General features: G+C 42.7%; 1 protein-coding gene across 3 annotated transcripts in view; it reads left to right on the top strand.

Annotated features, from left to right (window-relative positions):
- VEZF1 (vascular endothelial zinc finger 1) overlaps positions 1-9,936 on the top strand; it is a 28,207-nt gene extending 18,271 nt beyond the window's left edge. For 2 of the 3 annotated variants that reach the window (XM_061604850.1, XM_061604849.1), the window contains exons 5-9: positions 7-48; positions 2,208-2,348; positions 5,888-5,926; positions 6,839-6,883; positions 7,521-9,936. In XM_061604850.1, the coding sequence (XP_061460834.1) occupies positions 7-48; positions 2,208-2,348; positions 5,888-5,926; positions 6,839-6,883; positions 7,521-7,948 (695 nt within the window). In that variant the 3' untranslated portion in view covers positions 7,949-9,936. The remainder of the gene's footprint in view (positions 1-6; positions 49-2,207; positions 2,349-5,887; positions 5,927-6,838; positions 6,884-7,520) is intronic. The other variant, XM_061604851.1, reaches the window with a different exon arrangement.
- The last annotated feature ends 13,025 nt before the right edge of the window (positions 9,937-22,961 follow it).

The raw sequence follows: 22,961 nt of genomic DNA, 5'->3' as shown, positions 1-22,961 counted from the left end.
TTGCAGAATTTGGGTTTTTCAAGCAAGAAAATCTACAACTCCCTGCTTGTGAGTAGTAATGGTCTAAAATTGATGTCTTTAGCATATTAGACTGGAAATGTTTGCAAGAATTGATAGCTTGTCCTTAGTAAGATACTAAGTTTTCCATTAAGTGATAATGGCCTGCTTTGCATGAAATGGTATGCCACAGTTAAACTATGGCTTACTAGAGATGAGCAACCACTGCTCAAATCATGCCTGCCCTCCTTCCCTTTGTCATGCCAGGAGGACACAAATCAAGTGCCAGCTTACCGATGGGTGCATACAGCACCCATGGTTTGTTACTCTCCAGACAAGTCACAAAAACAAGCCAAAAAAGTTGTTGCTTTTTCTTGTTTGCTTGGAGAGAAACAAACCATGGTTGCTGATGTGCATGTAACGCTAAATGGGTGCTTGATTTGTTCCCTTCTGGACTGGCAAAAGAGGGGGCAGGTAATATTGGAGCAGCATGCACTAGCACACTTGCTCATTTCCAGTATGCTGTAGTTGTTTAACTCTTGCTTGCTGTTACGTGCAAACCAGGCCACTGAGTACAAGCCATGATGGCAGAAGCTTCCAGTTTCCCCCCTATAAATCATTCCATGTAGCTTTTCCCACCTCTGCTCTAAACTATCTTGCAGTGCAGTTAGGCCACCTTCACTTGGATTTCCCACATAAGTGAGACGTAGGCCTGATGCACTTTATACTAGAAATGTGGGGACTCAACACAACAGAATGCGCATACATCTAGAAAGAGGTTTCTGCACATAGACAGGTAGCAGACAGAAGGTTAGGTTAGAAACCTTGTTCCTCACATTCTAGTTTTCTGTGTGAGAAGTGTTTTTTTTTCCTTTGGAGGAATATGTACCTTTAGTGTGAAGTGTTAGAGCGCAACTATAGATTAACAACTTTGGTGAGAACAAAGTTCTGGTTATGCCTTAAACTGTTAAGACAGCGTGTGTGTGCCTGCTAGTAAACAGTACACCACGCTAGTCCAAGGTTTCTGAAGAACCAAACCCTACCTTCTAATACTCTTTAGTTACCCATAGGTATTCTTAGGGTAGGAGACTAATGGATTTTTCACTGATTGCTTTGTTAGTAGAGTCTGATTCTAAATGTTTGCATGAACTGTTGCTTAATAAATCAAGATTAATGCAGTAGTTCTCAAACATTTAGAACAGAACTCACTTCTGAGCTTGCTTTTTATTGTGCGGCATGAATTTGTGTCCACAATATGTGGTGGTGTAGAGAGTGGGTTGAATTGTCAGCCTTCATGTTCCAGCATCCTGTGAGGATATGTGGATTGGAGAAAGTAGATGTTAAACATTGCTTTAGCAGGAACTTACTCTCTTGCCTGGCAGAAGTGCTGCTGTTGGCACTGACCCTCAAGGGCATGGACTTGGACTGTTCTTCCATAGGTGCTCCTTGTAGAGTTCCCACTCAGGGTCTTGTGGGAGACAAGAAACCCCAAGCAGCTGTATTCCAACAGCAAAAACTCACTCTCAGACCAGTGTGTGGGGATGCAACCTGACGCTACCCTCCATTATTTCAAAAACCTAAGCATCGATAGACTCGATAAACCTAGGAGGGAAAGGGTGTGATATTTTACATGCCTTTTATATACAACAGGAATGGAGAACCTTTCTAGCCTGGTGGACCAGATTGTTATCTGCCCCACCCCTCACAGGCCACATTTGACAGATGGGAGGTGCTTCCCAGCAATCGCCTCACATCCCAATGGCATCAGGTGACCATTTTGCCCACCAGGGTCTTCAGAAGCCGTTTCAAAGCGCTGTTTTGCAGAGCCCTGGGGCTTTGTCAGCACAGCAGATTGGCAGTACCTGTAAACGCTTTTGGCTGAGCCCTACCTGCTGTCATAGGATGTCAGGTGTAAGGCTGGTGGGTGTGGGTTGGCCAAAAAGGCCTTGTGGCTGAATGGGAACTGGAGGGTCAAATTAGATCCACAGGTTCTCCATCCCTGACATACTGCATTTGAAATGCTATTCCAACACACATAACCCCTTTAGTTCAAAATCCTGATAATTTTGGGAAAATGCTAATACAAAACCCAATTTCCCAAAGAGTCACCAACCTTGCATTTCAGCTTCAGCAAATTCTTCATTTTGGTGAGGGGGAAACTCTTTAATTTCCATCTGTATATATGTCTCTTTTTAAAATATTTGGAATAGCATGCATGAATGAAGAGAGCAACAACCAGAAGCAGCAGCAACAGCAGCAGCAGCAGCCACACCAGCATGTCACAAACTGGCCTGGAAAACAGGTAGAGACCCTGAGATTATGGGAAGAAGCTGTTAAAGCAAGGAAGAAAGGTAAAAATCTATGGCCTTGGAAAACTTTGAATGGGTGCTCTTGCTCATGTAAATGTGACTTGTATTCTGGGCAAGGAACATGGAGTAAATTCACGCTGATATATGTGTAATGGCAGCAGCAGTCAATCTGCCATTTCCAGTCAGACTCACCATACATCTTTACTTCTTAATCACCACAAGCAATTGCCCAATTATGAGAGCCAGGCTGGGAGGCGTTAGTCCTATTATGTGTTAGCAAGTTGCCTGTCGGCGTGGTCTGCTGCTTAAGCCAAAAGTGTGAGTTCTTGCTGCAGTGTTGAAAGTTGGAGAATTCTAACAGAGGATTCTCAGCAACTTTGGAAAGCCATGGAAGTTAAACTAGTATAAAACTGCAGTGTAGCTATCTAAGATGGCTAGAAGCCTTTGACCACCTCGGTTTCTTGATCTGGTCTCCAATCCTATCCCACTTGCCTTTTACTCCCCCCATGTCTTGCAGTTGTACGAAGTGGACTTGACATTTTATTAACTTTTTTTGCAGCTTGCTTGTGTGCTTAGTTAGAAAACAACAAAAGGTGGAATGTCTGCCTCTTGCCAGGATGACTGCTAGCCCTGTTGTAGTCTGAAGCTGTCCACTTAGCCCTTTGAAGGTCGCTAGGTCTTAACTCTTATATAGAGTTAAAAGCACACAAGTAAGCCAAGGAGATGTTGGCTAGCTCTGTTGGAAGATAATGATATAACTCATCTCATAAAAGTCCAACTTACTCATTCTTCCCATCTCTTCTACCTGGTACCCACTCTGTTCTAGATATTAATAGTATAAGAAGTACACACTTCTTTCTATCCTGTTCCTTGTGGCTGGTTCCATACAAGGAAGCTGCAATTTTATTATTGCAGCTACTTTTGCAAAGGGAGAGCCAGTATGGTGTAGTGGTTAGTGTTGGATTGGGACCTAGAAGACCAGGGTTCAAATCCCCACTCGGCCATAAAGCTCACTGGGTGATCTTGGGCCAGTCACTGTCTCACAGCCTAACCTACCTCAGAGAGTTGTTGTGAGGATAAAATTGGGAGGGGGAGAACCATGTTTGTATGCCACCTTGGGGTCCTTGGAGGAAAGATGGAATATGAAAGAAATAAAGGTATCTAATGCAGTGAAAATCAGTGCCAGATCAATTTTTTTCTTTGTTAAAATGAGGGTAATAGTGGCCTGGCTTGCATATATATAAAAAGTTATGGTTTATTAAACCATGATTTCTTGGATTGTCTGATCCCTGCCCAGCATAGTTCGTTTACTGCCAACAAGCTGTAATCTGAACCCATAGTTTATTGGCTTTCAAAGCTTGGTTTGTTTTGATTGTGACATGGCATTAGGTGCAAACCCAGTACCCTGCTTTAAGCCTACCACAGAAGCTTGCCAAGCTACAGAGACATAAGGCAAGATTTGCTAGAAAACAAAACAAACTCTGGAGAAACAAGCCATGGTATGTTAGATTGTCTGTGGAACAACTTGTGGTTTGTTAAACCATAGTTCAGTGTTTTGTGCGAATCAGGCCAGTATTATACGTATATTTTGTCAAATGAATGGAATCTACAGAACAGCCCTTAGTTTTGTGGTCCATTTTGATACTTTGTTGATCAATGTACTTCATTAAAGAAAATTATTGTAGTAGAAGTCTTGTGGATAATGATCATGCGGTGGGTTCTAGTTTTTATTAGGTTTCATGAGTGTATTGTTTGGGATGTTTGTGTTGTACACCAAGGAAATCCTGAAGTTAGAGCAAACTATCCAGGTGTTCTGAGATCCTCAGGGGGAAGAATGTGCCAGTAGAAGCATCAGGCACACTCTAGATTCTGCCTGTGCTTCCTTTTGATTTCTCTGAAAAAGCTGAGATGTCTTGGGACACTAAATCCTGCATGAGATAACTGCATGAATCCCACTCTTTCTTGGGTAACCCTATAGCAATATTTAATACATCCACAGATTTATAATCCTCCTGCTCTTCCTCCAAGAGCAGCATATATGGTTTTGCCCAAATGTGACTTACCCAAAGATAATCTACTCAGCTGTATGGCTGAGTGGGGATTAGGATTCCCTAATCCAAATCCAGGTTGCTTTAAGTACTATCCTGGCATATTGTAAATGCACAGAGTCCTTAGATCCCAGAGTTTCCCTTCTTCCCAAATAAGGATGTGTTGTGATAAATCCCAGTTCTTCAGTAGCTGATTTGACATCGTTTAGGCCCAACACACCTCTTCTGCTTTCCCTTCTCTTGGTGCTTGTGGCAGCTGCTGGCCTCTCAGTCCCTCATCGCCTTGTTTTATTATGAAACTGCGCATGCACACAGTGGTTTCCAGAGGTCCTGCAGAGGGGGATGACTGGTCTTAGAGTTGTAGTTAGGTGAGGACCTGTGGAATGCTGAACTTGCCAGAGGGTGCAAAGACCGAGCAGGGTGAGGAGTTCCCACAGCCTGGGAAGAGGGAAAGATCTGGTGCCTAAGTGAAAGCTGTGCCTGCAATCCGACGAGTGGCTGGCCTTCTTGAACAAGAAGCAAAAGGTGTTAGATGTCCCTCAAGGAAATTTTAACCTTCAGCGGACACTGTTGAAGAGGGAGTTCTCCCACATGCTATAGATCAAACATCTATGTACCTCTAAAGTGCAAGAAGAAGAGACATCAAGAAAAGAAACTATAGTCAAAGGATTTTGCTTGCTAACTGGAAGAAAAGTGGAGAAAGCTTGCATGAGGAGAACAGTCGGAGGGTGAGTGGGAAGTGCAGAGTACATTCACTTGCGCAAGGGGCACAGGTTGCACTCCACTGAGACATGGGACCCACTGGCTCTGCTGCAGAAACACCAGGCACAGTGGCAAAGCAGAGGAAGATCTGAGTTCAGGTCTTGGCTGGCAGGATGCTCATCCCAGGATGCCAGGAAGCTCAGATGCCCTACTTTCGTTTGCATCCGGTCCAGGAATCTCTTTTGCCTCGGGTGCTCCTTAACTCAACCCCTCCTTTCCCCTTGTGATGCAAGTCAGAGTGGTGCACACTGGATTCCTGGCATCTGTTTCAACAGTTACTGCACAGGAGCAATATTGTGCATGCACAGTATCCTAAGGAACGTGATGGTCAAGACTGGGGCACTGGCAGCTTCCATATGCAGTAGGTGGCAGACCAGGACACAATGAGAGGTTGTAGGTCTGTGGAAAATGCCATGCTTTGTAAGTAGCAGGTGTGATTCAGTCCCTAGCATCTTCAGTTTAAAAAAAACCTAACAAGATTGCTGAGCTCAGAAAGACTCTTTCCCTGAAGCCTTGTCGCTACTAGTCAGAGTAGGTAATATTGGGATAGATGAACAGCTGGTGGTCTTACATTATAAGATCTGATCTGTTCCACAGTTTGAGAGCCTATGTTGCCGGGGAACACTTGGGACTTGGCTTGACCTGCCAGTTTTATGCCTGTCTGCAAATACAGCCAGTTTGGTTTTTTGAGAGAGAGTAGGGAAAACTAGAGAAATGTCATTGAATGGCTTAATTGCAACACCTTTCCTCCACCTCCAATTTTGATTGCAGAAAGTCAACAGACTCTGAGGCCAACTTCAGTCAAGCAAGGTAGGGTCAGATACATTTATATAGCTTGTATGGTAAGACCCTGGCTCTCTTAAAGACTCCCCCTTTGAAATGTTGGCATAACAGCATTACAGTTCCACATATGTGGGTTATAAGATGGCAGCCTCCAGACTATGAGAAATAACACAAGCTGCTTGTCACTGAAAACCAAAAACAAAACATGGCATCCTGGGGAGTTGTATACAGGCTAGAACACAGTCTACCCATCTACCTTTTGACCCTGCCGTGCTGTGAAGTCTTCTCTTAGTCCCTCCTCTCCAGATGTGCAGTATGAGGCACAACTTTGCTTGTCTGTTGTACAACAGAGCAATGGCATGGCACAGCCAAGACCTAATGCGAGTTCTGCCTGAAAGGAATTCTGGTTATATGGTTTGATGCACTTGCAAGTGTACAAACAGCTTTATGCCTTGGCTTCATGCCTGAAGTGTGCCTAGGTTTCCAAGAGCTGCTAGCCATTTGTTTTCATGCCATAACTGTGGTGATGTTAGTCCATCTGCTTTCTCCCCCCCCCCTTTGTGTGCAGGAGAGTATACTTTGGCTAGCCAGCAGGTGGTGCTCATTTATCAGAGGGATCTAACTCTACCATGTCCTCTTCCTGCTGTTTCTCCCCCATGCTGTTAGCCCCGAGGTCCTTTTGGTGTATGGTGTAAGCCTAACCCTTTCTCAAATCTTAAAAGAAATGCTGGTGTGTAGCTTTTAGCCAACCTGAAAGCTGAGTGACCAATGGGGTTTGATGCACACATCTTATGGACTGGGGTGTTTTAATAATTTAGTAAGAAACTATACTTACTAAATTATTCCACCATTTCTGATTTAAATTGATCTTAAGCAGGTAAATAGTGAAACCAGCTTTATGTATTGGTCCCTAATAATGACTTTTTAAAACCTTCACAGAATGTCAGTACAACTTTGAGAAGGCTATAGAGTACGTACCATTCGGTATGTACACTCTCCTCTACTTATAATGTTCCTCATGAGAGGATTTTCTGCTAATACTGTGCTGTTTTTATGAACAAATCCCCCTTTTATATTAAAAAAAGCTTTCCAGGAAATGTCTTAAATTCAGATGAATTGCATGATTGAAGTTACTGTAGGCTGTAGAATTATAGTATTTCATGACCGTATTACTGAGTAGATGCTGTTTGAGGGGACTTGCTGTTGTAGAGAGAATGAGAATATTTAGCTTGACTTTTTTAAAAAAAAAAATCTAATGGTTTTGCCAGGTTTCCAGGAAACCTGAGAATAGATGCAGGTTGATGGTTAATTTATTGGCCTGGAATCCCTCTATAGCCATTGGCTGAGCTGCTGTGATATGATCAAAACATTCTCACTGCTCAGGAGTAAACTGTCAGCAAAGAGGGCCTAGAGACAGAAGGGGCCATGTATTGTGGTGGGAAGGGATGCATAGAGATGGAGGGCTGGCTTTGCAAGAGTGCAGGTAGGAACCCACAAAAATTTGCAGTAAGGTTTGTTCTAAGTACTGTCGTGCCAGTGGTTCAAAGTCTTCTCTGGGTGTCTTTGATTTTTATTCTCAAACACAACATTTGGTCTCTCTTTATATCTCTTTGTTTTTTAGAAGCTGCTAACCTGTGCCAAACATCCACTGCTGCCACTACGCCTGTGACTCTTTCTACTCCCTTCAATATAACCTCCTCAGTGGCGTCTGGGACTATCACCAACCCAGTCACAGTGGCTGCTGCAATGAACATGAGGAGCCCAGTCAATGTATCGAGCGCAGTTAACATCTCCAGCCCGATGAGCCTAGGCCACCCTGTTACTATTACCAGTCCATTGTCTATGACGTCTCCGTTAACACTCACCACACCTGTTAATTTACCAACTTCAGTAACTGCTCCAGTGAACATAGCACATCCGGTCACTATAACCTCACCCATGAACCTCCCGACGCCAATGACGTTAGCTGGTCCATTAAATATAGCGATGAGGCCAGTGGAGAGCATGCCTTTCCTTCCACAGGCATTGCCAACCTCTCCCCCATGGTAAACAAACAAACAAAAACTCACAACAGTATTAAAAAGGAACGAAAAGGAAGTCCTTACCAGCAATTACCTTTTTGTTTTGTTTGTTCTAATTAACGGCGGTGATGAAACCAGACTAATTCAGCTGGGGCAAAAAAAATCATGCACCGTTTTTATTTTAAACCCAATTATAGAATTTCTGTTTAGTTGGCTGGCTGTTTATCTATATTATTGGGCCATGTTGTTTCCTTCAACCTGGCCATGTTGTTGGAAGAGGAGCTGATAAGAGTTCAATCCAGTCTGTGTTTTTTTGTAAAACATCAGCATTGCTGATAGCCCTGGAAATTACGAATGAAGAAACGGTTTTAATCTAATGAAGAAACAGTTTTAATCCAAACACTAGAAGGCTCAAAGTAAGGCCCTTTTTAATTATCATAGGGTGGAGATGGATCACTTTAACTTGCCAGTTCTGTGTCCCTCCGGTTCAGAAAGTAGTCTAGTAGTGTTGTTTTTTTAACTAAATGCATTACGTGGTCCTATTTCTTTTCTTTTTTAAAAAAAATGCATTTTGAGTAATTATGCATTTTACCTTTTGGGAATATGATAATTTCAGGCCAAATTCCCTATGGGAAAAGTGATACCAGCTCTGATATGCAAAGCATATGGTAACTTATCATTCTACCTTCAACATATAAATAACAATGGGGATTGTGACCTGATATTTGGAGATGTAAATACTACGTGACATATTACCCTAAGGGAAATATAACATCATAGTCAACATATTAAAAAGGAAAAAAACTTTAATGTTTGGCAAGGAATAGCCATGGCTGGTGAAGAGGATTTGAAACCTTTGTGAACATGGTCTCTGGTCAAAACCCAGTTGGGACTCTTTCTGAAGAGCAAACAGTGGGCTTTGGAACAATTGCTTTAAGCCAGAAGACTGGAGGTGCTGGGGTATGACATACGCATGCCCCCATTCTCTCAGTCGGAACCTGCTGATGTGACAAGGAAAGCAGATGTTGTTCACTAGAAGTTTTTTGTCTTATATTATAAAACGGTATACAGTTTTTATTCTAACCACTAACTAGTTAGGATACCCCTTCAGGACAAGCCAAGAGTGCATCTTGTTTTCTGTTTTTGTTTTTTAAAAAAATTCTTCCCTCTTCCTTAATCAAGTGTTGTGCAGATCTTTTCAACTTTGTAAATATTTGCAGGACCCCCCCCCATCATTTTTACTTTTAGTTAATTGTGCTAACCCATAGTTATCAATTTGCGGGGGGTTCACCGTAACTGTCTGACCTATCCAGCGAAGGAGAAATACCCCTCTCCCCATGGTCATTTTTTTACAAAAAAAATATATACAGATACACATTCTTTATTTCTTTCAACTTTTTAAAATCTGTACATAAAAAGTTGGATGGAAATTGTAGGGAAAAGGTTACTGTTTTAGGCTATCATGTCAACAGTCACTTTTTTTCATCTTTTTTTTTTTAAGACCTACCCTATAAGAAAGATGTAAAAGCCAGAAATCAGAAGAGCAGAGAGGTGGCTTTTGTTTAGAATGAGGGTGATGACAAAAGTAGCTATCAATATTTTGATTTTTAATGGGATGCCGGCAAGCCTGAGAGGGTTAAGTCCACTGTTTTTGTGTTAATATCCATCGTGTCAGTGTAAAAGCAACATACTCCGTACTTTTGAGGCAAATGTCTGGCATCAGAAGGAGGATGCCCAGATTATGTGAAAACGGTTCTAGGGGCTTGGACTACATAGTAAAAAAAATGGGGGGAAATAATAGAATTTAGTGTAAAATAATTTTATAAATGACCTTTTGTACCTTAGGACATCAAATTGTACAACTTTTGTATATATAAAAGCTTAGAAACTTCCTGTGTAGCAAAAAGAACACATTCCTACACTTTTAATGTATATGTTTGTTATAATGTCATGTAAACATATGCCCCATGTTTGTGCCTTTTAATTAGTTTGTCTCAATAAACAGAAATGTAGAGACCTTGTCGTTATGTGTGCATTACCGGATAATAATTGTTTACATCCTTTTTTGCCAAGATCAGGCGCCTGAAGTAACTTTCAACAATCGCCATCATTACCATTGCCATTGCTACTACTATTATTACTACCTGCCTTTCCCTAAGCAGGGAGGGTGCTATTGCACTCAGATCCTGCTTGCAGGCTTCGTATTGAGGCATCTGCTCGGCTGCTGTCAGAACAGGATGCTGGACTAGATGCCTTTGGCCTGATTCAGAAAGCTCTTTTTATGTTCTTATGTCTCAGGGAGGGTCACAGCCATGTATAATACATTATTAAAAATAGTTTAAAAGAAATTGCAATCCATTACAAAGGTACAGCATCTTAGGGCTACCTAATGGTGCCTAGCAGTCTGGTGAAAATGCTTATGAAAATGCTTTCAAAGTTCTACTCCAGGTACATCCATTGAAATTAATGGACCTCGGTTGGTAATGTCCATTAACTTCAATGGGGCTACTCTGAGTAGGACTGACATTGGATACAACTCAAAAAAGGCAGAATGTAACTATTGGCTTGGATCCTTCAAAGATGCCCTTCCACTAGGGAGAAGGCCTTTCCCTTCATTGAAGGGAACTGTTTTCTACTTAGCAGAGTAATGTAAAGCTTTGCACAAGCTCTTTTCATGAACATTCCTCCCAAACTTCCTTTGCAACAACCTGTGTTACTCCTTATTCAGTTTTTCTCCTAATGCTATATAATCCCCAATATGTAATGGCTCTGCATGGGGGAGGTAAGTTGTGCAAGAGCTAGCAGAGGACGAGTTCATGCCACAATGCAAATATGTTTTCTCCTTCCACTCAACTGTCGTTTGCATCCAAGCCATTGATTTGATATGGCCAGTTTGAAAAGGTATTAGTCAGAAAGTCACAGTTGCTTGAACAGTTCATATTTGTAAAAGAAAATGGGTCCAGCATTGGAGACCAGTCACGTGTAGGTGTTGCTGGTGGAGGGTGTTAGCAAGAGCCTATGATACTGATTGGAGGTAATTAATGAACATGTAGAAGCTCATCTCATGGCATATAGGGCCCAACGAGGTAGATGTCTTTGACTTAATGAATTATGCATGAAATGCAGCAGTGTAGTGTTCCTCCAAACGTAACAATTTGCACCACTTAGGTATCCAATATAGTTTTTGTGAGTGTAACTAATAATGCCCACTGCCTGTATCTTACAAGCTCAACAGCAGTTACTTGCGTAGCCTCTGGGTTGGCAATACTGTTGTCTCTTTGTGTTGGATAGTGTCTGATAGTTCTTGCTTCTGAGGTAATAGAATTGCCCCCACCCTCGGGCATTTTGGGTGGAGGCAAGTTCACTTGCCATGTAGAGGTCCAGCATCTGGATGACTGCGTGGCTACATCAAACTTGCTGCTATGATGACCTCAGACTTTCCAAATAAGTCCCAAGTTCGCTAGGCTGTGATCTCTTTCCTGACAGGCCACTTATACTTGTTTGGGGCACATAGATGACAGAAAATGACATGATCCTCACAGAAGCTGGTCACCTTGGGGGGCAATCCTTGTTTTCTGTTGCTCTAGATAGAATGAATGGAAATTGCAAGCTGGACAGAACTGGAGCCAGTGTGCTGTCATGTGAGAGCTCTTTTCAGATGTCTGAACTGATACTTTGGAGAGAGTGTTCCCCTCAGTTGCTTCAATTTAAGCTCCCCCATCTTTAAGGGACTATGATACCACTTTAAACAGGCATGAAATCATGGGAGCTGTAGTTTGTTAAGGGTGCTGAGAATGGTTAGGAGACCCCTCACAGGGCTACAATTCCTAGCACTCTTAAAAATAAAAAATAAAAATAGTTTCCAGGATTCTTGGGGAGTGGAGCCATGATGGTTAAAGTAGCAGAAGAATGCTTTAAAGGTATGGTGTGGATGTGACCCTGCTTTGGGTGGCGGTGGTGTGTGTGTGGGGGAACACTTCCAAACACTTCTCTCTGGTCTTGTCCTGATTTAGCCTGCCTGTGGTTTTGGTGAAATTTAGGGGTGGAGGTAGTCTCTCAGTTAAGCTGGACCGAGGCCATTTTGGGGTTTCTAGTTGATGGCTATCGCCTTGAATTTAACCTAGGAAGCTCATCTTTATATTTGAAATCACATGCATCTTCCACGTCTATAGGTGCAATTGAAATACCTGTTGCTTGGTTAGTAAATTTAATTTTTTAGTACTATTTACTGATAATTTTAAGTTTATACAAGAAAATGAGGGAAAGTATTTTGTGTCAAAACTGGATGCAATCTGCTGTCATGGAGACTACGATTAGCCAGCCTGGGTAGTTGAGTGCCAACACTTAAAATGAGGTCGTTGAAACAGGAGTCTGCAGGCTCAGGTGAATCCCGTGAAATGCAAACATACAAAATAATGAGAAAAGGCAGCATGTTCAGTGGCTTCCAGGAGTTATAGTTGGAAAAGAATACAATAGAAAATGAGGAAGATTGGGGCGGGTGGGCGGAGAGAGATAGAATACATTGGCCTGCTCTGAGGCGTTGACAGCGAAGGTGGGGAGCCTTTTTTGCTCAGAAGGCCAGATCTATATCTTCCCTCCACCATTGCTCTGTGGGCCAGCTTTGACAGGTGGGTGGGGCCACCACCTGTCAATCATCTGATATCATGATACCAGACAATAGGTGGGTGATCCCTCCCTGGTTCAAAGTTGGCCCACAGGATACAATGGGGGTGATGGTGGCTCTCTCCATCAGCATGTTCCCAAGAGGGAACATACTGCCAAAACAGCACCTGGCAGAATGGACCTCCCTGCTCACCATCTGATGAGCGGACACCAGTCCTGCTCCCTACAGAGGTCTGCTTTGCCAGAAGGCTTCCCACAGGGAACGCCCTGGCCATCAGCACCCAGCAAGATCCACCCCTGCCCATCAACAGGCATCACCCAGTGATATCAGCTGATTGACAGGTGGGCGTGGTTTGGGATAAATGCCCTTGTGGGCCAAACTGAGCCCCTGTCGGGCCAAGAGTGGCTTGTGGCCCAGAGGATCCCCTGCTTTATAGTTTATAATCTCAAATAGGGGGAGGCTGGCTGGCAATCTGAACAGGAATGCTTCTGTTACAGGCTGGGGGTGCACTGCAGCATTTTATTTCAGGCCCTGCTCATCTGATCCAAAACTCTTTTGTTAATAATCCTGTTGATAACTGCCTTTTCCCATTCTCTATTTTGCATGTTAAGTTCTGTTGGCTATCTGTTTTACTACTGTTATATCAAGCTTCCTGCTTACTCTGTGACCTGTGGTTTAAAACAAGACTGGGTGATCAATATTTTAAGCAATAATTTACTCGTTCTTCAGAGCCAGTTTGAGATGATGCAAGTCATTGGTACTTAACTAATAGAAAGGTAGGTTCCTTTTCTGCCTGATTGTAAAAGTGCATTTTGCCCTTCCTTTTGGAGTAAAAAGGGTTGAAAGCTGGGCAAAACTGAAAAAGGCAGAATTTGAAATATTCTGTATGTCAGAGGGAAAGTAACGTCTACACAAATCCAAAAGGATGGGTGACTGGATCAGTGAAAACATTTTTAAGTAATTAAAGTGGATCGCAAGCTAACTATGATTCATATGAATAACAGTGAAAAAAACACCAAAGGAAGTATGTTTTGGGAGTTTGACAGTCATATCCTAAAGGTTAGTAATAGTTATTTATTTTAGTTCCAGACCTTAGTTGCATTTTCCAGTTACTAAAGCTTTGTTAATTAATCCTGGAGATAGTATAACCGCTACTGCAGACACTTGGCTTTTCTTTGGACAGTTTTGTTTGTCTAACAGTGTAATGCTCTGAATACATATCCAGAAGTATGAGTCACTGTAGCATGGTGTTTAACATGTATTTAGGGTTGCAGCCTTATTGGAGTTTGTTGAATTGACTGCCAGCCATACCAGCGTGGCCACTTACACATCAACAGATGCTCCACCTCAATCACTGAGATCTGAGACCTTTAGTAAAGATCAAGCCTTTAGGGTGGCAGGCCCTGCCCTTTGGAACTCCCCACCAGTAGAGACTCACCAGGAATCATACCTCTCTCCTTTTAAAAACAGCGTTTTTCAAATAGGCCTTGGGAACGTGACATTTTCTCACCAACCAGTTTTTATGAATATCTTGTTTTTAGCTGATGTTATTGTAATATTGTGTTTTTCCTGCTGTATGCCGCCTTGTTACATTTCCTATGAAAGTGCGGTTTATAAATATTTAAATAAATACATGGAAATGCATCACACCCATAAAAAGAGGGCAAGAAGAAGTATTTATCTAAAAGATCGCAAATTCTAATTTAAATGTGTGAATGCAAACTTTGGATAATGATCATGTAAGTAGGAATAGAATACATCTCCACACGACTGGGGTAGACTGTGTTGATTTTGCCTTGAGGTATGAGCTGTTGGTGGGGCATCTTCGAGGCCCCTCCAGGTCTGTTTTCTGATGGTTATCTATCTTTTAAGACAGCCTGTCAAATAGAATATTGTTCTCCTGTAAAATAGGGCACTAAGCCATACAAATGTATCCCACTAATTAACAGGATAGGGTGCATCTCCATACCAAAAGAGGGCCTTTTCTTTGGAATTTGCCTGATGCCCTCATAGTTATCATTTAGATGTGGGGTGGGGTGGAAATGGACTGCCTTCAAGTCCATTCCAACTTATGGTGACCCTTTGAATAGGGTTTTCATGGTAAGCGGTATTCAGAGGTGGTTTACCACCGTCTTCCCCTGAGGTTGAGAGGCAGTGACTGGCCCAAGGTCACCCAGTGAGCTTCATGGCTGTGTGGGGATTTGAACCCTGGTTTCCCAGGTCATAATCCAACACACTAGCCACTAAACTACACTACAGAGAGCTTCAGCTATGGGGCAGTATACAATTGTAATAAATAAATAAATACACTCATAAAGCTTTTGTTGCTGTAACTTGTGGTCTTGGGTTTTTCAGAAGTCCTGGAAGAAGCATCTGGCTAGAACACTCAACAGAAGCACTTCATGCTGCAACAACGTCTTGCCACAAATTACACTAGTGGATCTACCAAATATTTATTTACTTTAAAACTGTATATATTGCCCTTTGTCAGAAGACCACGGGGTGGTTTACAAGATGGACCATAACAAGATGTCAATCCATAGCATAAAATCCATACAATACAAATTCAAACAGGTATAGAGATGCAATTCATAATAATCAGCAATACATAACAATAAATACATAAAACAACATAATTAACATATTGGATGGTATTACATGCTGGACCCATTTAAATTAACCTAAATTAGGATGCAATCCGTGTCTACTCAGAAGCAAGCTCCTGGGTTCAGTGGGGCTTACTCCCAGGTAAGTGTGTATTGGATTGCAGCCTAAAATCATGTTCATTAACTTCAATGGGCCTACTCTGAGTTTTGTAACACAAGTTCTTGCCTCTCTAGCTAACAAAGGTTGGAAGTGTTTGGATGCACCCTCAGTTTGATGGGGCTTGCATGGGAAAGAGTAGATAGAAAATGGAAACTTTAAGCTTCCTAGACTGTCTTTCTGACCTAACTTGTGCTGCTTCCCTTCAAGGGTGTAAACTGATTGTTTGACCTCCTTTCCTGCTCCTGTCTTCTTCTTCTTTGTCCCACCTTAGGGGAGGAGAAATCTTTCCTATGTCTCTCTCCCCTTCACAGGTAAAAGAACAAGCATGCATGGCTCTTTGCATCTCCACCTTTAGCTAGCTAGAACTAGAATCTCTCCTGTCCATGATGCATTTCTTGTAATAAATGCAATCTTTCTTGTTTTCCTAAACCCAAAGTCTCAGTGTGATTATAAACAGGGCCAAGTGTGCTCCTTCAGCTGGGATCCTGTTACAGTTCAGCTTCTGCCAAGCCTTCAATCCTAAATGCTAAATGAGATCAGCAGCAAGATATCTAAAGTATAGAAACAGTAGACAAGTTCATACACTTCTCTCTGCACAAAACTAGCTTTTAATCCCCCCCAACAGCAATATCCTGCGTATTCCACGCAATATTTCAGCAAACTAGATGCTTGTGTAGGAGAATTTTCCAGTGGCTTGTGCCCCAAACCTAGATGCCTTCTGCAAGTTGCTGCAAAATATTTGGCGTTGGACAGGGAGATAACTGTCTAGCATTTTCAAATGCAAATAGAGTTGTTGAGAGTGCATCTTCCCTGGAGTGATTTCCAATTTAATCAGAGTTCCTCTACAGGAAAAACTGGTAAATCTATTTCCCCCCCGGGGTGATGCTTAAACCAATATTTGCTTTTCTTTTTTGTATTGTCTGTACCTGTTCATTCCACGGAGAACTAGTAATGCGATGCATTATACAAGGAGCTGCTTTTGAAGTCAGTTTGGAAACTGCAGCTAATGAAGAACTCAGCAGCCAGATTGTTGACGAAGGTTGGAGGTCTGATATAACTCCGATCCTGGTCTGACTGCACTGGCTGCCAGTTAGTTCCCAGGCTCAATTCGAAATGCTGGTTTTGACCTATAAAGCTGTATGTGGCTAAGGACCCCAATACCTTAGGGACCATCTCTCCCCACATGAATCTACCTGGACCTTGCATTCATCATCTGAGGCCCTTCTCTGTGTGGCCTGTCCAGGAGAGATATGGGTGGCAACACGAGACAGGGCCTTTTCAGTGGTGGCTCCCCAACTGTGGAATGCTCTCCCCAGAGAGGTCCACCTGGCACCATCTCTGTCAATCTCTAGGCACCACATGAAGAAGTTTTTATTCACTCAGGCATCTTGCTCTTAATTATTGCTCAGTTTTTTGTTGGGTGGAATCAGATGTGTCCTTTTTACGTTATTATTAGGTGAGCACCTTTATTAATAATCTGATGTATTTTAAATGTTGTATTAGATGCTTTTAAAAATGGTAAGTTGCTTTGAGAAAACTTTTTGTAGTAAACAACATATAAATATAATTTTTTTGGGTTGCATGCAAGATTATGATTTATTATGTTATTTTAGGTTATACTAATGTTTAAGATTTAAAAAATGTTTTGTATTGTCTTAAATGTGTAATTTGGTTTTTATGATGTTTAATGTTAAATGTTAAGATGTTAACATTTATGATTGTTTCTTTAAAATGTTTTGCATTGTTCAAAATGTAATTTTGTTTGGGTTTTTTTTACAACATTGTAAACAGCTTCTTTTCAAGTATGAAGTGATATACAAATTAATTAAATAATAAGTTTTATTCAGGGCAGACTCACTGAAATTAATGTTTGGAAGGGCCATAGCTTAGTCATAGAGCATCTACCTTGCATGCAGGAGGTTCCGAATTCAATCCCTGGCATCTTCAGGTAGAGCTGGTAGAAAGTCCTGCATGAATGAAACCCTGGAGAGCTGAATACTGAACTAGATGGGCCAATGATCTGATTCAGTGTAAGGCAGCTTCCTGTGTCCCTCTGAGTTTCTCATGCCTATTATTCTCAATAGGTCTACTCTGAGTAGGTAGCATTTTATACAACCTATATACAACTCGTTTGAAATGTGGTGTTGGAGGAGAGCTTTGCACATACCATGGACTGCGAAAAAGACAAATAATTGGGTGTTAGAACAAATTAAACCAGAACTGTCACTAGAAGCTAAAATGATGAAACTGAGGTTATCCTACTTTGGACACATCATGAGAAGACCTGATTCACTAGAAAAGACAATAATGCTGGGAAAAATGGAAGGGAGTAGAAAAAGAGGAAGGCCAAACAAGAGATGGATTGATTCCATAAAGGAAGCCACAGACCTGAACTTACAAGATCTGAACAGGGTGGTTCATGACAGATGCTCTTGGAGGTCGCTGATTCATGGGGTCGCCATAAGTCGTAGTCGACTTGAAGGCACATAACAACAATTTCAATTTCTTATCCGCCCTTTGCCGTAAGGTCCCGGAGTGAGTGACAGCAATTTAAAAATACAATATTAAAGTCAGTTTAAAACTTTAATGACTTCAACTAGCCCACACATTTCTGATTTCAGTTGGTTCTCATGTGTTAACAAAATTGAACTCAGTGAGACTTACTTCTAGGACCCTGAAAATCAAAACACCCTGAAAATCCAGTGACTTTTGGACAACCTCAGTTTTTAAAAAACACACACGGAAGGATAGTGGTTGAATCCTTAATCCCATGCCAAATGCTTTTTTCTCAAGAACAGGAGGGAAGGGAACACTTAATTAGGGAGTGTGGCTTTTGATCTAGATATCAAACTGGGTTAGCCACTAAAAAAAAAGTGAGCCTAGGATAAACTAAACAGGGTTCTCTTCCCCAAAACAATTCAAATTGCAAAGCTCTTCTGGGAGGAAACAGAGGGTTAACGCACGTTGTTAAATAATAGTAACTGAAGTCTTTTTGGCTGAAGAGATGGCACTCTACTTATAGATGCTACCCTGCCAAGTGTGCTAAAAATATCAGCACAGGTGACACAATAGGGCTCTGCCTGTCTAGGACAGGGGCTGCCTTGTGATCGAGGCCTGACTAATGAATCCCCAATTTACCTTATATGGGGCCAGACCATTGATGTTTCAAGCTTTATAAGTCAGCTTCCTATGTCCCTGAAATGGTACCTGCCAGGTGTGATTTTTTTTGGGGGGGGGAGGAGGAGGTGAACCGTAGCTTTGCGGTAGTAAAGTAGCTGTCTTGCATGCAGAAGACTCGCCATCTAAAGCCCTGGAGAACCAGTCAGTGTTGCTGGTAGGCAGGTGTTTCAGGCTGGCTAGATGTACTGCCATTCTATCAGGGATTGCATTGTGGTTTTGTTGTTGTTGTCAACGTTGGTGTCAAATGTGTGGGGAACCTCAGGGCCGGTAGATAAATGTGGCCCTTTAGGCCTTTCCTTCTGGCCCTTGGAACTGTCTCCAGGCCACACACCCTCCACTAGCCACATCCTCTCTGCCAGGCCACGCCCCTCAGCAGCCTTGCGGCACACCTTGGAATGTTGCTGCCTAGGCCGAGATGCATCTTTGAACTCTGAAAATGCCTCTTGCTTGCTTGGATGGAGATGGGTGTGTGAGCGTCACTGTGGAAACGGGCCTACTGTACAAAAGTAAACATTTGCATCCATTGCTTTGCTTACTTTTGTCTCTGGCCCTGCCTACCACTGGCATGCGGCCCTCAGTAAGTTGCCCGGAAAGCAAAGTGGCCCTTCGGATGAAAAAGGTTTCCTGGCCCTGGTGTGGAAAAGGAGCTTTCAAATCCAAGGTAACAACGATAATAATATCCTGGGAGCTTATCAGTGAATTGTCATTTCCTCAGGAATTTATTCCAAAAGCTTGGTATAGGAATATAGTATGTGCATCCTATACAGTAGGGCCCTGCTTTTCGGCGGCCCACTTTTTGGTGTTCTGCTAATATGGCGGCTTTCAATTAGAGTAAGGACCCACTCATATGGCGCTTGTTCCGCTTTTATGGCGTTTGTCGGGCGCCACTTTATTGATGGAGTTGGTTTCGCTTTTCAGTGGGGGTCTGGAACGTAACCCGCCGTATGAGTGGGGCCCTACTGTACTTTCAATATCTCCCCCCTCCCCGGCTGACAAGAGCTGGTCCAGTCTCTGGGTGGAATTCTGAGATGGTGGGTAGCCTCCCTGCTTATTATAAGGGGTGGGAAGGGCCGTAGCTCAGTGGTAGAGCATCTGCTTCGCATGCAGAAGTTCCCAAGGTTAATCCTCGGCATCTCCAGGTAGGACTGGGAATGTCCCCTGCCTGAAATCCCAGAGAGCTGCTGCCAGTCAGAGTAGACAACATCGAGGCTAGATGGACCAAAGGCCTGACTCATTACAAGCCAGTTTCCTAACAGAATTGTTATCTTGGGGGAATCTCAGTATTTTAATCTCCTACTTGTTAAAAAAAAATAGAAAATGAGTTCTCAGGGTGTTTTTTTTAATTTTAAAAGACTATACACAAACCGCATTACTACAGCAGAGTCCAAAACACTTCAGACTTGTAAAATTTCATTTCATTTCAATATATTCCTCTTCCAGGCATTTTAACAGCATTTGAATAACATGTTTTTAACTTGCTTATCGGTTTTAATGGTTTAAATTTGTATGCTTGTTTTTAATGTTCTTAATTGTTGTAAACGGCCCAGAGAGGTTTGGCTACGGGGCGGTATATTAAATATTTATTTATTTATTTATTTATTGGGGTCACTTAATACAGATGTGGAAGGAATCACACATTGATCTATAATGTGTTGGGTCAGGTACCTTATACCATGTGTGTTTGTGTGTCTGTGTGACAGAGAATTACCTTCTTGGGTTATAATAATAATAATAATATATTTAATTTATGTGTCGCCTATCTGGCCTATGGCCACTCTAGGCGACGTACATGTAAACAGTTGAACACAATACAATAAAACATAATGATACAATAATACAACAGCAAAAGCAAAACTAGACAAGTTCCAACCCGTCTTATCTCTTTGCACAAGGGGGGGGGAAGAATTAAGGGTGTGGGCAAACACCACCACCCCCGCCAAATTTGGGTTAAGAATTAAACGATCTGTGTACATACCATACATTTAAAGCACATTTCACTTCCCGCAAAGAATCCTGGGAACTGTACTTTGTTAAATCACCAGGTCCAAATGGGATCCACCTGAGAGGTCTCCGTCATGGCCCCGTCAGAGGACTCCTCAGATGAGGACGACTCAGGAGTAACAGCAGCAGACCCAGGAGCAGCAGGAGACACGGAGGAGCCTCCAGCTCCTTCTGCCCCTCAGCTGCAGAGCACCCCAGGGACAGCAGAGGCCCTGCAGCCAGACACAGACAGTGAACAGGATACTCCCCCCTCACCTGCAGAACGTAGACAGCAGAAGGTCAGGCAGAAGAGAGGCAGGCCTGTCTCCTTAAGGCCCAAACGCTGAGGGCTCACACCTGCTGTCCATCCTGCTCTTTATAAGGCACACCTTGGCTGCAACTTGTTGCTGACTGCAACGTCAGGCGTGGCTTTGTGTAGACCTAGTTTCCCTGCAGCATCTCTTTGACTGACCTCCTTGGCAATTGATCCCGGACCTCCACTGACCTCGCTTCTGGACTTCTGACTCGGCAAGTACGCTTCGGATAGGCCTGGCAGATTTACAACCCGACTGCTGGCTAAGGACTTTCCTTCCCTGCCAAAGACCCAGGCATTTCCAGCCCCCCCCCAGACACTGCTGATGCAGTGTAGAGCTGACAGTCTCAAAGAACTAAAATGTGAGATTGCTGATCTTCTAACAAAAATATGTAACTTGTCCCTCAGGCCCACCTCCATACCTGAGGACTGGAAAGTGGCCAATGTTAACGCCAATCTTTAAAAAGGGATCCGGGGGATCCCTGAAATTCCAGGCCAGTTAGCTTAACGTCTGTCTTGGGAAAACTGGTAGAAAGTATTATTAAAGTCAAATTAGCCAAGCATGGCTTCTGCAAGGGAAAGTCCTGTCTCACTTAAAATTCTTTGAGAGCGTCAACAAGCATATAGATGGAGGTGGACCAGTGGGCATAGTGTGCCTAGACTTTCAAAAAGTTTTGGTCAAGGTACCTCACCAAAGACTTCTGTGTAAGCTTAGCAGTCATGGAATAAGAGGAAAGGTCCTCTTGTGGATCAGTAATTGGTTAAGAAGCAGAAAGCAGAGAGTAGGAATAAACGGACAGTTCTCCCAATGGAGGGCTGTAGAAAGTGGAGTCCCTCAAGGATCGGTATTGGGATTTGTGCTTTTCAACTTGTTCATAAATGATCTAGAGTTAGGAGTGAGCCATGAGGTGACCAATTTGCTGATGATACTAAATTGTTCAGGGTTATTAATACAAAAAGGACCTCTCCAAACTGAGTGAATGGGCAGTAAAATGGCAATTAAATTCAATGTAAACAAGTGTAAAGTTATGCATATTGGAGCAAAAAAGTTAATTTCACATATACGCTCGTGGGGTCTGAGGAACAAGACCTTGGGGTTGTAGTGGATAGCTCGATGAAGATGTCCACCCAGTGTGCGCAACTGTGAAAAGGCAAATTCCATGCTAGGGATCATTAGGAAAGGTACTGAGAGTAAAACTGCTGATATCATAATGCCATTGTACAAATCTATGGTGCGGCCGCATTTGGAATACTGTGTACAGTTCTGGTCATCCCACCTCAAAAAGGATACTGTAGAGTTGGAAAAGGTTCAGAAAAGCATTGAGCAGGGGGTTGGACTTGATGGCATTATAGGTCCCTTCCAACTCTACTATTCTATGAAAGGTCAACCAAAATAATCAAGGGGATGGAATGACTCCCCTGTAAGGACAGGTTGCATCATTTGGGGCTTTTAAGTTTAGAGAAAAGGCGAGTCAGAAGTGACATGATGGAAGTGTACAAAATTATGCATGGCACAGAGAAAGTGGATAGAGAAAAGTTTTTCTCCCTCTCTCATAACACTAGAATTTGTGGACATTCAGCAAAGCTGAATGTTGGAAGATTGAAGACAGACAAAAAAAAGGACTTTTTCACACAGTGTACAGTTAGGCTGTGGAATTTGCTCCCACAGGAGGCAGTGCTGGCCACCAACTTTGAGGGCCTAAAAGAGGATTAGACCAATTCATCAAGGGTAAGGCTATCAGTGGCTACTAGCCATGATGGCTGTGCTTTGTAGAGCTGTTTGCACTCAGGTCCTGCTTGACCCACAGGCAATTGACTGGCCACTGTGAGAACAGGATGCTGCACTAGATGAGCCACTGGTCCGATCCAGCAGGCTGTTCTTATGTTAAGGGTGCTGGGAATTATCACTTTGTGAGGGGTAAACTCTGGTGTAGTCTTCTGGGGTCACTAGGGGTCATAGACCCTTGCTTTTTTTGGGAGCAGGGTGCAGTTAAGGTCCCTATGTACAAACCAATCAGCATGGAAGGGGAGTGTGTTAGCCACTGAACAGAGTCTTCTCACTTGGCAAACAACATGCTTCCTTGTCCTTTCCTTTCATGCTGACTGGAGCCAATCAGTCCCTGAGAAGACTCTTCTGAGTAGCTAACAGATGCCTCCACTTTCATGCTGATTGGCTCC

This window comes from Rhineura floridana, chromosome 21 (assembly GCF_030035675.1).
Source record: "Rhineura floridana isolate rRhiFlo1 chromosome 21, rRhiFlo1.hap2, whole genome shotgun sequence".
Taxonomy (NCBI): Eukaryota; Metazoa; Chordata; class Lepidosauria; order Squamata; family Rhineuridae; genus Rhineura; species Rhineura floridana.
Note: the sequence above shows the minus strand (reverse complement) of the source record. Positions and strands in the feature narration are given on the sequence as shown.